The 16,453-nt window shown below is 44.2% G+C and overlaps 1 protein-coding gene across 1 annotated transcript; it reads right to left on the reverse strand.

Annotated features, from left to right (window-relative positions):
* Positions 1-572: 572 nt before the first annotated feature.
* LOC124873855 lies at positions 573-2,785 on the reverse strand. The gene is made up of 3 exons (XM_047374868.1): positions 2,768-2,785; positions 2,241-2,492; positions 573-1,504 (listed from the first exon to the last, which is right to left on the reverse strand). The coding sequence occupies exons 1-3, from the start codon at positions 2,783-2,785 to the stop codon at positions 1,172-1,174; spliced, it is 603 nt and encodes a 200-aa protein (XP_047230824.1). The 3' UTR covers positions 573-1,171.
* Between the last annotated feature and the right edge of the window lie 13,668 nt (positions 2,786-16,453).

Below are 16,453 nucleotides of genomic sequence, written 5' to 3' on the forward strand. Positions count from 1 at the left end.
CCAGTACGCCACAGTGTGTTGTTACCATTAGAACCTGCAGTCTGTCCTCTGGTCCCTGCTAGACTTAAACATTCAGTGGTTCTACCTCCTGTCAGGAAACCTGGTCTGGATCCGTCTGTGTCGGCTAATTATGGACATAGTTCTAAGCTACTGTTTGTTTCACACATTTTAGTGAAGATCGTATTTTATCAACTACAGTCCTTCATGGATGTAAATGGCATTCTGGAGGTCTTCCAGTCTGGTTTTAAAGCCTACCATGGTACCAAATCATGTTTTTGGCACGTGATTCTGGTGATGCTGCTGTTCTGGTTCTGCTGGCCTTAACTGCTGCCTTTGACACTGTGGACCACAGCATTTTAATGTCATGTTTAAACCACTTAGTGGGCTTTCAAAACACAGAACTGTGTAGAGCTTTTCTGGCTGATGGGTCAACATTTTAGACCCAGCATCATCTTCTGCCCCTCTGACAGGCGTCCCTCAGGGCTCAGTTCTAGGACCACTGCTTTGCTCTCTGTACTTATTGCCCCTAGATTCCATACTTGGTTGAACCTCTTGTTTAGGTGGCGCTGTAGACATGTTAAGGTTGTATTTAAACTTTAAATTCTCTGTTCATTCTCAAGGTTTGTTTCTTTTCAGGAGGAACGGACCTTCTTCTGCTTTTTGGATCTCATGGATGGATCAGGATAGCCGGAAGGAACCGGTGCTGGTCCAGCACTAGAACAGGCTTTAGAACAGGAACAGATCTAGAAACATGAGAGAAACCCGATTCCAGAGATGTTCCTGTGGGTTCTGCTTCATGAGAAAAGAGGAGGTCACAGATGGGTCTCAGGATTAAACCAAATATAACAAACAGTTTTATTTCTGAACTCATCATCATTATATTATTTATTTTTTATTTATTTTGAACATGCTGTAACACTGACATCATTTACAGTGCCTAGAAAAGTAATCACTCCCCTCAGGTTTCACCCAGATGCTCTGAGAAATAAAATGGTGATCGACATGATCTGATTTTTAACCAGATCAGGTGTTTGACCTTCATCTGCTGATGTGTTCATGACTACCTTCATGCATTAATTCATGAAGGGTCTCTGAACGGTGTCCTTGGTGACCTGGTCGTCACCCTCACCGCTACAAAGAGGAACATCTGAGGAGGGTGAAGATGTTGTGTTTAGTGTTGCACTGAAGCTGTAAAGAAGTTGAGCTCGTTCTGCATTTGCGTGCGAAAGATTTCTTTGGCACGTTTAACATCATTTTCTGTCTTCAGATATTTGTTCAGCAGGTCCTTGAAATGTTTTTCAGGGTGCCCATCCATGTTGTTCTTCTTCCAGGTCCAGTATGCGTTCCCATAGCCTATGTTGAGTTGGTTTGCGAGCCGAACCCAGAGCCTAGAGCAGGGCAGCAGACTCACAGCGAACATAATGGGCTCTTCCTTCTCCGTGACCCTTTGGTATTCATCTAGGTAGTCTTCCATGGCCTTGATGACTTTGATTTCAGTCACACCCTGTAGATGTAAGAGGGAGAACGTTTAAAACATTGATTTTGGACCTACGGACCCGACCCCAGGCTCAGCAGCTGCTGCAGATGTGTGAAATAAATTCATATTTTCTGGCAGCAGCTGAAACGTTTCCAATGATCCAACCTTTGATTTGAGAACATTTACAGGAACATTTAAGACCTGTTAAAAAGTCCAACATGGACCAGAAATGCTGACGTTGGACCCACTTGCACCATACTGTGAACATAAACTCCAGATATGAACTGGTTTAACTGGTCACCAGCAGCCTGTAACACTTGGTTCCTATCGGTTTGGGTCGGTGTTCTGCAGCCTTCAGACCCTCCTAATAACTTGGACCATAAAAAATATAGAACTGAACCGCTACTTTATCTGTTCTTCTATGTGTCTTCATAAAATGTCTGCATAGATTTTTGGCTCCATGACAAAACTTCTCTATTAAAGTTTATTTATAATGTTGATATTTTAGTTTGAAATAAATCCTAAAATAAAAATAAAATGAAGATTCCTTTTTTGATTTCTTCTCTAGATGAACTTTAGAGTTCAGACAAACATCCTGGTCCTGGTAGATGTTTGATCTCCAGAAAAGTGGATCTTAGCTCAACAGCACGACTCCCAAAGTTAACATCATTATTGCTTCAGATTTGAGATTTTTCTGAATCAGGTTAGTAAAATAAGACCTTCTGGCTGATCCACAGAACATCTCTGTGTCCAGGTTTCTTACATTCAGGTGGAAGTCCTGCAGCATCTGAATCTTGAAACGGTTGTAGCTCTTGTATCTTCCCTCCATGAACTGTTTTAGATCAGGGTTCAGTACATTCTCTGAGATCTTCTTCAACATGTCTGTGACCTTTGCCAGGTAGTAGATGTCCTGGATCATGAAGATTGTGTAACTGTCAGCCTGCAGGTCACCGAACTGCATGTGCTGCAGAAAGGGGAGCTTCAGGGTCTGCTCAGCCAGGTCCAGGTTCTCCACCTAGAGGGCTTCATAGAAATCACCACCCCAACACCACAGCATGTGACACAGCAGAGGACAGAACGCAGCAAAGACCACCCAAAGCCCTCCTCCAAAGAGAATTGGAACCAGCGTCAGGAACCAGAATCACCCAGATCCAAACAATGCCTATCCCCACCCAAGGCCAACCACCCCCCTTCAACCCAGAAGAAAACCTGCACTCACTCAACATTCAAACAACTACCAGAACTCAAAAGACATTAGACACCCTGGATGACTTCGCCCCTCCCACAGACCATCCTCCATGCCAGCATCACTCCTTGAAGGAGAGAGCACCTGCAATGAGATGGTACCTACCCACCAGTTTAGGAGGATGTTTAGGTGGAGATTTATATGAATTATAACAGGGATTAGGAGCCTATGGCTCGTGAGCCATAGGTGTTTGGTCATGGCCCAAAGTTCATGGCCATAGGTGAGGGTAGGAACGTAGACCAACCAGTAAATTGAGAGCTTCGCTTTTCGGCTCAGCTCTCTCTTCACCACAACGGACCGGCACAGCGCCCCCATTACTGTGGCAGCCGCACCGATCCATCTGTCGATCTCCCGCTCCATTCTTCCCTCACTCATGAACAAGACCCTGAGATACTTGAACTCCTCCACTTGAGGCAGGAACTCCTCTCCAACCTGAAGAGGACAAGCCACCCTTTTCCGGTCGAGAACCATGGCCTCGGACTTGGAGGAGCTGATCTTCATCCCAGCCGCTTCACACTCGGCTGCGAACTGCCACAGTGCATGCTGTAGGTCTTGGCTAGAGGGGGCCAGCAGGACCACGTCATCTGCAAAAAGACGAGACGAAATCCACAGATAATGGACTTGTGTCTGTTCTGGTTCTGTTAGATCTCAGTGCTGCATTTGATCCAGTCGATCATAATATTCTCTTAGAAAGGCTGGAATATGCTGTAGGGATCAGGGGAACAGCGCTAGGCTGGTTTAAATCTTATCTGTCTGACAGATTCCAGTTTGTTCATGTAAATGATAAATCATCTTTAAACTCCAGGGTTAATTGTGGAGTACCACAGGGCTCAGTACTTGGGCCAATTCTCTTTACTATATGTATGCTTCCAATAGGTCAAATTATCAGGCAGCATAGAATAAATTTTCACTGTTACGCTGATGATACTCAGCTTTACTTATCCATAAATCCTGATGAACCCAACCAGTTAGATAGACTACAAGCATGTCTTGAAGACATATAAACCTGGATGACTTTAAATGTTTTGCTTCTAAATTCAGACAAGACAGAAGTTGTCGTCTTTGGACCGGAGTCTTTAAAAAAGAAACTGCTTAGTCAATCACTTAACCTGGATGGCATTAAATTGACCTCTGATAATAAAGTAAAAAATCTTGGTGTTAACTTTGACCAGGACATGTCATTTAAATCCCATATTAAACAGGTTTCTAGGATTTCCTTCTTTCATCTCCGGAACATTGCCAAAATTAGAAATATCCTGTCCAGGAGTGACGCTGAAAAACTAGTCCATGCATTTGTTACTTCAAGGCTGGACTATTGTAATTCTTTACTATCAGGATGTCCACAAAATGCAGTTAAAAGCCTTCAGCTGATTCAAAATGCTGCAGCAAGAGTTCTGATGAAAATTAAAAAGAGAGATCATATTTCTCCTATTTTAGCTTCCCTTCATTGGCTCCCTGTTAAATCCAAAATAGAATTTAAAATTCTCCTCCTCACATATAAAGCCCTTAATGATCTAGCTCCATCATACATCAGAGATCTGATTGGTCCATATGTTCCTAACAGAGCACTTCGTTCTCAGACTGCAGGTTTACTGGTGGTTCCTAGAGTCTCTAGAAGTAGAATGGGAGGCAGATCCTTTAGTTATCAGGCTCCTCTCCTGTGGAACCAGCTCCCAGTTTTAGTCCGTGAGGCAGACACCCCGTCTACTTTTAAGGCTAGGCTTCAAACTTTCCTTTTTGATAAAGATTATAGTTAGAGTGGCTTAGGTTATCAGGGAGGGAGCCTTCCTCCCTCCCTGTTGGTTGGAGTAAGGGGGAGTCAGGTTTAGCCTAAACCGGCTCAGTTATGGTTGAGGTGCAAACACAACCTCCATTTCTGCTACCTGTATGACCCCTTCTCTTTTCCAGTGGTTATAATCAGTCTGACAGAGAGAGGTATCCCAATCCTTGTGGTTTTTAGTATAACAATGACCATCAGTGGGCTCTAGATGGACAAACTGTTGTTGGGGGTTATGATTATTGATTGATTAATCTTGATCAATAATTATAATTACAAATTACAAAATTACAAAATCAACTTCTTAACCAAAATCCTCATTTATGAATCGAGACCAGAGATGTTTCTGGTGTTGTAATTGTGGCTCAACACCTCTGACAATTACAACCGTTAAATACTCCGTAATAATTAATAACTATTGCTGGAGATGTCACTGTTTAATCGACCGTTTCTGCTGAAACGTGTGGAACTTTAACCTTATCTTGACTGACGAATCACTTTTTGCACACAATGAACACAAAACGCTCTCTTTATCTATGTGAATATTTATTAATCTTCACCTACTTAACATGCAACGTTCTACATAACAAGGGTAACACATTTAACTAAGCAAAAATAAAGAAAACAGCAGTGGGTGTTGAATCAACCAGCATTTATGGCAAAGAGAATATTCATGATTTATTGCTGGGTTTGAGGCCCGTAGTTTGAAGATACTACAAATTCTGGGGTTAGAAGTCCTAGGAAGGTTGTTCATTGTATTCTGGAGTCAGAAAGTTAAGACCGGGCAAAACACAAAGGTTTGAATGCTGTGTTTTATTCGAGTTCTGTCTCAATAAAACTAGATTACAGATGTGGTAAACCTTAAAACACATAGTAAAAGTCCCGTGAAGCTATGAATTACTGTGAACAGGTTGAATGAGCCTGTGAGATCAGTAACAGTTAGAGTGTGAATGTGAGTTATACATAAAATTGGTAACAAGACCAGGCTAAGAGAACCTATGAGCTGAATAGGATAATTCAGCAAGACTAGTCAGAAACTGGAGCGCATTTAGTGCACTCCAATAATAGATAAAAGTGCACAGACATAAAGACACATAAAATAAATGAGCTGTCCTCGGAAGAATAATCTGTGAGACAGACTTGTTAGGAGTGTGTGAAAAATACGGTGTGACTGGAGAAAGGCGCAGCGGTTCGCCAGACTCTCATTGCAGGTGAATGATTGTAGCATTCCTGTATGGAAACCTAACTGGTGTCAACAATGACAGAGTGCTGATTGCTGTTTGGATTGTAAGTGGGGAAACTAAGGTGTCTTGAGACGTGTTTATGTCACTCTCAAAATTGTCCAGATACCAGGGACATAGCGTGTCATATTTTCTGGACGGCCTCAGTTGACCAGTGAATGAACAGAGTGGAGTGAAGAAGGATGCGAATACTTTTGAGAACAGCAAAATCTCCTAGTGTGCCAATACTTTTCATGGTGCCAATACTTTTTAATACTTTTTGAGTGCTAATACTTTTTTGAGTGCTAATACTTGTTTGGGTGCAAATACTTGTTTGGGTGCGAATACTTGTTTGGAGGTGAAAACTTGCTTGGATGTGAAAACCTTTGAAAGAGTGAATATTTTTGTAAGATGTGAAAACTTTTTAGGGTGCTAAATACTTTTGAAGGTGTGAAAACTTTTGTGGGTGCTAAAAACTTTTGGTGAAGAATTTATACAGGCTAGCAGGATGGACGGTGAATTTGACCGGGACACAGATGACTCAGGTTGGGGTGAAGAGGCACCAGTGTGGAAAACATTTAAGGAACAGGTGTATGTGGTGAGGCAGTTGGTGCAGCAGACGCAGGAAGAAAAACAGGCAGAAACGTTGATTAAGAAGATGAATCAGAAAATACAGGAGGAGGTCGAAAAAGATGGAACTGATGAAAAGAGCAGAAATAACGTGGGAAGGTGGTTTTGGCTGAATATGAAGAAGACTAAGAAAGAAAGAGAGTTGGCTGAGGAAAAATGCAAAAATAGTGGATGGTTCAAAGGGAAGTTTAAAGAAACAAGAGATAAAGCGGCAAAGAATGAGACGTTCTGGTCGCAAATGGTGCTGATATGGTAGGGAGGTAAACATGCTATGTTTGACAAACCCCACACAACACCCACCAACACACATACTGGAGATAAACCACCACCATATGGTCTTCCTCCTCCAAAATCCGCCACTAAGGAATCTTCTTCTCCCACTCCATTGGGGCTTTACCCCACATTGGACATTTCTGGGGGCAGACTGAGGATTACTGGTTTGCCTGAACAAAACTCTCCAGCATGCGGAGCTTCAGCTCCCCCACCGCAACCACTCCCCACAGCACCTTTCTCTACTGAGTCTTCCGGACCTCTGTCCGGTCATATATCTCCCGGAAATCCTTTCTCTTCATCCGATTGTACCTCTAAATCATCCACAGATGAAGAACCCTCTCTTGACACATACAGAGGGTTGCCTCTTGACAATTGGAACGTGCGTCAGATGAGAGAACGTCTCCAACAGATTGTTGACTCTGCAGGTCCTCTTGACTCATCTCTACCCCCACAGCTGCATACCAATTACTGTGAGCTTAACCAAACTCCCACCCAACCCGCTCCTCAACACACTCCACAAAACCCACAGCCAACACAGGGCTCAGTAGTCATGGCCCTTAACGGCCAGTGGTACCCAGGCCCCCAACCCTTGCCTACTCCTATTTTCGTTCCATGGACTGTCAATGCTTCCACCCTGGCGGATCCAGCCCCCCCAGTCAATGAGCCCACTAGTCTAGCAGAAGAAAATAAGGAAGGTGTGGGGCCCTCATCCGTGCATAGTGGGCCCATACCTAACAGGTATCTTTTGCGTGAGGTGGCGTCTAGGGAGCCAGGACATACGTACAATTTATCGCTTCTTGAACAGCCGGGGTACAGAGGTCAAAGAAAATACAAACCTTTCTCCTTAGGAGATCTCACCACTCTGTGCGACAAATTACCCCCTATTACAGAGGGTGCATCTATTTGGTTGCAAACATTGGATTCTTTAACTGCAGGAACCACTTTAGCTCTAGGGGACTACCGCGCAATTACAGCTCACTGCGTGAAACCACACACCTGTAGAGAGATTGAAACCACAGCTTACACCACACTAGCTCCAGATTCAGAACCTTTCACCCGTTATTCCCAGTGGATAGGAGATGCGCTGAGGGACCTATACCCTGTAACCAGGGGGCGCACCATCCCTAAATTTGAATGGAATCCAAATACCAATCCAAGAGAATATTTGGACCAGTGTAAATCCATGTGGCAAATACAAACCGGTACTAATCCAGCCAATGAGGACTCACAGAGGGATTGGTTCAGAGATGCTGTGTTAAGAGGCTTACCCACTCAGGTTAAAACCAACATGGAGGACAATCCTGATTTGCCAGGGGCTGATACTGGAACATGGGACCGCCATTTTATTCACTATTTATCTAAAATAAGAGAGGAAAATAAGAAAGATGAGGAAGAACTTAAAACATTACAAACTCAGCTACTGAAAATGCAGTTAGCTGAAGCAAAACAAAAAGCTGGAGAAAAGAAGAAAGAAGGTAAAACCCCTAAAATAATGTATGAAAGTGCTGTGTCCCGACCTTCACAAGCTCCTCCCTTTCCTGGCCACCAGGACACGTTTGCACAGGGGCCCATGGCCTCTGGTCCTTATCAGGCACATGCTGGTTGCTTCAGGGGAAGGGGATTCCAGTGAGGACCGCCACGGAGGGGGGGGGGGGAATGCTGATGTGTGCTATTACTGCGAAGAGCCTGGTCATTGGAGCAGGTCCACATGTGGATTATGGATGGCATGAACCTATGGGAGGGCCTGCGAGACGCCCACAAAGGGGACGAGGTGGTCCATCACGTGGAGGCCAACAGCAGCAGCCTTCACTCCAATTGCCAGCCTGGGATGAGCCCAGTCACTGGCCAGACCACCATTGAGGGTCCCCACAGAACCCACCGGACAGAGGGACTGAGGACCCCTTACTGTCCGTGACAATGTATGGATAAAGTCTTCCTTTTCTAGTGGACACTGGGGCTACATGCTCAACCATCCAACAAGCCCCATCCTAACACTCTCTCCACAAGGATTACCACTGTCATGGGGTTTTCTGGGGCTAAACAGGTCCTATCTTACACCAAGCCCCTAAGAACTGAAATAGGAGGGCAAATTTTGAACCACAGATACTTAGTGTCCGCAGACACACCAGTAAATTTACTGGGCAGAGACATGTTGATCAAAACGGGCGCAACCATTCTGTGTGGTTCAGACGGACTGCAGGTGCATCTTCCTAATGGCACCCAACTCTCATGTGGCAGCAACACATTTTTTTCACATGGACAGTATTTAATCCAGCCCTTGCCCGATCCTATGGCTGACATTTACTGGGTCTTGCTACACCCAGAAACCACGGCATGCAGAGGTGTTCTCTCTTCCTTCCTTCGGTGGAAATCCTGGATCTCCACTCTGGCACCCTATGTTCCTCCCCCTGACCCACCACATGTCACACTGTTTTATGACAGAAATAACTGTGAATGCTACCAGGAAAGCTTTGCTGAAGAGCTGGAGGGTACGACATGGAACATTGTCACCACTGATATTTATGTAGCTCCAGAGGGCGTTGTCGCCTCTGTACAGTTATCAAAAGAACAGGAAGAGTGGTTTAAAATGTGGTCTGATAGCGTTCCCCACATTTCTTTAGCCCTCCATCCAGGACATGAAGCACGTGAGTTAGGGGGTGTGTTAAAACGCTCCCTCTCCTTACAGGATTGGCATCTCTCTTCAACTCCTAACCTCTCCTATTCACCTTCAGGGAACACTTATCGCATTCTTAATCATTCCACAGATGTAGGCACCCTGGAACATGTACAGTTAGACAGACATCATGGCAGAGAAAAATCAGATCACCCACTGGCAGCTGCAATTGTACAGAGCATGCCCTCCACACTTTGGGCTGAAGGTCCGACGGACGTAGGTCTCATACACTGTACTCCTATTACCTTTCAGCTTACTTCTGATCAACCAATCTGGAGATCTCAATACCCTCATAAACCCGCTGCTGAACTGGGCATTAGGAGCACAATAGAGGGGCTGTGGAATGCAGGTGTGTTGGAGTCGGCTGACTCCTCGTGGCGTGGAATACACCTATTTTACCAGTAGAGAAAAAAGGGACAGGAAAATGGAGGATGTCACATGATTTGAGAGCTATTAATGCAGCACTGTCCACTCCCACTGTCCCAGTTCCAAATCCTTATGTCGCTCTCACTAACCTTAATCCGGAACATACATGGTTCACATGCATTGACCTGGCCAATGCTTTCTTTTGCCTGCCTTTAGCTGAGGAATGCAGGGACGTTTTTGCTTTTACCTATAGATCACATAGGTATCGATACACTCGTTTGCCACAGGGTTTTGCTCTGTCTCCAGGAATCTTTAACCAAGTTCTTAAAGACTCTCTACAGGACTGCCCCCTTCCACCACACACCACATTGATTCAATATGTGGATGACATCCTTTTGGCAACGCCAACTGTTTCAGAATGCTAGCGGCCACGGCTGTGGTCCTCTCACACCTTGCTAAAGCCGGGTACAAGGTCAGCAAACCCAAACTGCAAACTTGCAGAAAACAGGTTGACTTTTTAGGTAGAGTTATCTCCCAACAAGGCACTGGGATGTCCCCTACTCATCAGTCAGCTGTTCTTTCCCATCCCAAACCCATTTTTGTGAAAGACATGCTTTCCTTCTTGGGTCTCACTGGATACAGTAGATCTTTTGTTCCAGGATACACTGATCTCACTGCTCCACTTAGGGACCTGGTCAAAGAACAGGGCATGAGAAATCTCACTGCCCCACTGGAATGGACTCGAGAAGCTGAGGAAGCTTTTATAGCTTTGAAAATCAGCCTATCCCAAGCTGCACACTTGGCACACCCCGACTACACATTGCCGTTCTATTTAGATGTTTCTGTAACAGCACACACAGCCAATGGTGTGCTGTTTCAGAAAAAAGGGGGAATAAGAACAGTGCTAATGTACATAAATGTTATGTTGGACAACATGGAACGAAGACATTATGAATGCACCAGACATGCAGCAGGGATGGCTAAAATAACCCAGAAAACAGCCCATGTAGTTATAGGACACTCACTCCACATTCTCACATCACATGGAGTAGTGGCTTTTGTGAACTCAAAGACATTCACACTATCACCACTAAGACAACAGAGACTGAGCAGGGTGCTGGAAGCTCCAAACATCACATACACACATGAAGGCATAAACATGGCAGACAGAATGACATCAGGAGAACCACATGTCTGTGCAGAAAAAGTGGAGTTTAATGAAAAAATCAGACCAGATTTACAAAGCACATCCTTAACAGAGGCAAGAAACCTGTATACAGATGGTTGCTGTTTCAGACATGACACAGAAGGACTGAAAGCAGCGTATGCAGTTGTGGAGGACTCAGGGACAGACTTCGTAACAGTGAAAGCAGAAAGGCTGACAGAAACACAATCAGCACAGAAAGCAGACGTTTTGGCAGTGATCGTGGCCCTAGAATTAGGAGAAGGACAAAAAATAAACATTTACACAGACTCAGCATATGCCACAGGCGCAGTGCATGTTGAACTAAAGCAATGGTTGAGAACAGGGTTTAGGACAGCAGGACAGAAACCCATCAAGCATGAACAGGAAATGAGAAGGTTGGCTGAAGCATTGCTATTACCACAGGAGGTGGCAGTTATCAGGTATAAAGGACATGACAGCAGAAATACCAGAGTAGCACTGGGGAACCAGGCGGCAGATCAAGCAGCGAAGCAGTGTGCTGGGTATCAACCAAAAAATATATTGTTGTGTTCAGAGGTAGGGTGGACACCAGAACCCACTCTGGAGGAAGTAGTGAAACTACAAAAGGGGGCCTCACCAGAGGAAAAGTCAATGTGGAAGGCGAGAGGAGGCAGTGAGGACCAAAATGGACTTTGGAGGAGTCCAGACGGACATCCAATCCTGCCACCAGAGCTCACTACAGCAGCCCTGGAGGAAGCCCATGGCATGGGGCATGTAGGAACCACACAGATGCTGAAAAATCTTGAACATTGGTGGCATCCTTATTTAAAACCAATGGCAGTGCATTGGATAAACTCATGTGAAATTTGCAGACAGTTCAATGGCAAACCTACCTTGAAGCCAGCGCCAGGGAAATTCCCAGTGGATCCTATTGCAGGGAAAGAAATCATCATTGACTATACAGATATGACTGAGAGAGTGAATGGGTTCAGATATTTGTTGGTATGTGTGGATGCATTCACAGGATGGCCAGAAGCATGGCCTACAAAAAAGGAGGACAGCAAAGCAGTGGTAAAGTGTCTGATCAACCATTACATCTCCAGACACGGTTTCCCAGCCAAAATCAGATCAGACAATGGCACACACTTTAAAAATGAAGAGCTGAAAGAGGTGGAAATGTTTTTGGGGCTCAAACATTCTTTTGGGACAGTGTACCATCCACAGTCCCAGGGCAAGGTGGAGAGGATGAATCAAACACTCAAAACCAAATTGGCTAAAATCTGTGCACAGACCAAAATGAATTGGGTCACAGCCTTACCATTAGCCTTAATGTCACTAAGAAGCTCTGTAAATCAGAGGCACGGTCTAACTCCACATGAACTACAGACAGGGAGACCATTTCCAGGTCCCCAAACCAGACTACGTTTCCTAAATGAATGTGAACTGTCCATGTCTCACCGTGATTATTATAGATCTCTCCACAGTCTTGTTGCAGCATTCTCCAAACAGGTCCCATCCCAACCGTCTGGGGACCAGAACTCCACGTCAGAAGCAGAGTGGGTCCTTCTGAAGGTCATCAAACGGAAGTGGTCTGAACCAAGGTGGACCGGTCCATTCCAGGTCACTGAGAGGACTTCACACGCGGTGAGGCTCAAAGGTAAAGGAGACACATTGTACCATTGGAGTCAGTGCGCCGCAGCCGAGAATCCACAGAGGTCTCTCACGGAAGTCCAGGAAAACTTGAGAGAGAACACGACCACAGAAGAACCACCTTCTCACCCTAAAGAAGGGGCAGAATAATCCCCTAGGGGTGAGGAGAAGTTATCATACCCATAGGTTAGTCTACACCTTGGGTTCAACAATCTGCAAAAGTATTCATACCCACATAGGGGCAGAATAATCCCCTGGTATGAATCCCAGGCTCCAGGTCAGTCTACACCTGTGAGTTGAAGACCAGGACAACATACAGCAGAAGAGGTGGAAGTGATTGAGCTTATCTCTCACAGGGTGGTTGTAGCTGCTCTCCCACCCAGAACAGAACTGAACTAAAAAAAAAAAAAACTTTCACAGGGTTATATTTTATACGTTTTTGCATTTTTACTCTTTTATTATATTCATCTATTGTTGTGCTTACTGTTCAGGAGCCATAAGGATTGTAGTGATTGGACCCAGGCATTGTTTGTTTTTAATTAAGAAACACAATTAATTAATAGGATTGAGAAGACATCCTCCATTTAGAAGGGGTCAAGACATCCCTGCTGAGGATCAGAAGGTTTTAAGCACCCTGAGACTACAGAAGCAGGAAATGCAATAGTCCTCAGGCAAAAGGTGAGGCAGAGGCAGCAGGGCCTAAAGCATAGTTAATGTAAAAGAATCCTTCTGTCCCCTCTGGAGAAAGAGGTGTATATTGATATTGGTTTAATTCATTTTTATCTTTTCTCTGAAAGTCTTAATTAAAGTTCACAGGATGATTCAATTTCAGCGAGTTCCATTGCATTGTAGGTTCCAGGCATGCTTAATTACAGCACTAGTGGATGTTGCTAGCTGAAAAAGAGGGTGTCTGTGCCATGTTTGGAGACATGTGTTGTACTTTTATCCCCAATAACACCGCTCCTGAAGGATCTGTCACCCGAGCCTTAGAAGGACTGAGAACTCTGAGTAAAACTATGCACGAGTATTCAGGGATTAACAATGCATTGGAGCAATGGTTCACTGATATGTTTGGAAAATGGAAAGGTTTAGTCATGTCATTAATGATTTCTATAGCTATTTTTGTCGCCATAATGGTTACCTGTGGATGTTGTTGTGTACCATGTATTAGATCTTTGATTGTGCGCTTTATTACTGCAACTATTGAAGGCAAGGCAACCACACCCCCTCATATGATGCCTTTGTTGGCTATCCCTGATGACGACAAGGAGCCTGAAGGGGTGTTGAGAATTTAATTCAAGTCCGCTGTGCTTAGGCTTCTGGTATAGACGTTTACTTTTTGTATTCTTTTAGTGAAGTCTTAACAGACTTCAAAAGGGGGAATTGTGGAAATATAAATGCCTTATCATTAGTAGCTAAAGCTAAGATATATTTGGGATTTGCTGCTTATAGATTGATTATTATTATGAGTTTTTAGTCATGCTTTTGAGAGTTAGAAAAATCCTTAGACAGTAGCTCCTAGTGTGGTCATACGATGAGTGTTTATTATTCAAGGTTAAAGCTTGCAGGTGTTTTCTGTCTGTATCGTGAGAAGCTGGCAGTGGATTAGGGAGGCATGGTTCTCCTCTCACTGAAGATTCATGAAGATGTGTGAGAAACTGTCCTTCAGCAAAAGAATGTGTGAGAAACTGAGAAGGGCTGCACAACAAATGTAAAATGTATATTTCCTGTAGTATGTGTGTGTTCAATAAAAGAACGGTGCAGGAGAGATAAAAAGCAGAAGTGTTCCTGACTACGCAGATGCAGCACCTCTCTCCCCGGCCGGGTGAATCAGCTTCAACCTCTAGTCCGTGTTTTGTTTTCTTAGACATTTAAGTTTAGTTTTTCTCGCACAGAATTAAGATGCTTTGACCAAATAAACGAACGCGTAGGAGTTTAGGAGGACAACTCCGACATTATCCTGAGCTATCTCTGTAGTTATGCTGCTATAGGCTTAGGCTGCTGGAGGACATAATGACCACTTTCACTCTCTTCGTTACATTCTCATACTACTCTCCAATCTTACATTATTTGCTGTTATTTCAGCTTTTAAATTTATGTTCTCTCTTTTCTCTTCCTAGAAGCTACACCTGGCCTGACTGTGTCTACCTGTGACACCTTTCTGGAGAGGAGCATCATCTGAGCTTCTGCTGCCAACAACTTAATGCTCACCTTGTACAGATGATCCACATGGCCCTGTCTTTCAGTGTTTAACCCTTTCTCTCTCCTAGACATGGCTACTGACTGAGCTTCTACTGTAACTAACTCTATGTTCTCTCTTTCAGACTCTAACCTTGAAAACTGACTCAGAGTTTATCTGTTCTTTCTTTCTAGATGAAACAACTAAAGGAGCTACATCCATTAACATTTACTTTTCCTTCCCATAGAAAGTACTCCTGGATCAGTGCTTCTTTGTTCTCTTTGTGTCTCTGCTCTGTTCTCTCAAACCTCCAGTCGGTCGTGGCAGATGACCGCTCACACTGAGCCTGGTTCTGGTTCTGCTGGAGGTTTCTTCCTGTTAAAAGGGAGTTTTTCCTCTCCACTGTCGCTACATGCATGCTCAGTATGAGGGATTGCTGCAAAGTCAACACCAGTGACTGTCCACTGTCTCTACATGCTCATCCAGGAGGAGTGAATGCTGCAAGTCACTGACTGGATGCAATCTGCTGGGTTTCCTTAGATAGAAAAACTTTTTATCCAATTTGAACAATAAACTCAATCTGAATGTTTGATACTTAGGATTAATTGGAACGGATGAACCTGACTGGGAATCTGGATGACTGATTGAATTGACTTCTTGTAAAGAGCCTTGATATATACATAGATACATAGACCCACTATGGAATAAGCGGTAGAAAATGACTGACTGACTGACTATATATATATATATATATGAGTTGCTGTCCACTGAGTTGTGACATACAGGTCCTTCTCAAAATATTAGCATATTGTGAAAAAGTTCAATATTTTCCATAATGTAATGATGAAAATTTAACATTCATATATTTTAGATTCATTGCACACTAACTGAAATATTTCAGGTCTTTTATTGTCTTAATACGGATGATTTTGGCATACAGCGCATGAAAACCCAAAATTTCTATCTCACAAAATTAGCATATCATTAAAAGGGTCTCTAAACGAGCTATGAACCTAATCATCTGAATCAACGAGTTAACTCTAAACACCTGCAAAAGATTCCTGAGGCCTTTAAAACTCCCAGCCTGGTTCATCACTCAAAACCCCAATCATGGGTAAGACTGCCGACCTGACTGCTGTCCAGAAGGCCACTATTGACACCCTCAAGCAAGAGGGTAAGACACAGAAAGACATTTCTGAACGAATAGGCTGTTCCCAGAGTGCTGTATCAAGGCACCTCAGTGGGAAGCTCAGTGGGAAGTCTGTGGGAAGGAAAAAGTGTGTCAGAAAACGCTGCACAACGAGAAGAGGTGACCGGACCCTGAGGAAGATTGTGGAGAAGGGCCGATTCCAGACCTTGGGGGACCTGCGGAAGCAGTGGACTGAGTCTGGAGTAGAAACATCCAGAGCCACCGTGCACAGGCGTGTGCAGGAAATGGGCTACAGGTGCCGCATTCCCCAGTCCTGGGCTACAGAGAAGCAGCACTGGACTGTTGCTCAGTGGTCCAAAGTACTTTTTTCGGATGAAAGCAAATTCTGCATGTCATTCAGAAATCAAGGTGCCAGAGTCTGGAGGAAGACTGGGGAGAAGGAAATGCCAAAATGCCAGAAGTCCAGTGTCAAGTACCCACAGTCAGTGATGGTCTGGGGTGCCGTGTCAGCTGCTGGTGTTGGTCCACTGTGTTTTATCAAGGGCAGGGTCAATGCAGCTAGCTATCAGGAGATTTTGGAGCACTTCATGCTTCCATCTGCTGAAAAGCTTTATGGAGATGAAGATTTCATTTTTCAGCACGACCT

Source organism: Girardinichthys multiradiatus, chromosome 9 (genome assembly GCF_021462225.1).
Source record: "Girardinichthys multiradiatus isolate DD_20200921_A chromosome 9, DD_fGirMul_XY1, whole genome shotgun sequence".
In the NCBI taxonomy this organism is placed as follows: domain Eukaryota; kingdom Metazoa; phylum Chordata; class Actinopteri; order Cyprinodontiformes; family Goodeidae; genus Girardinichthys; species Girardinichthys multiradiatus.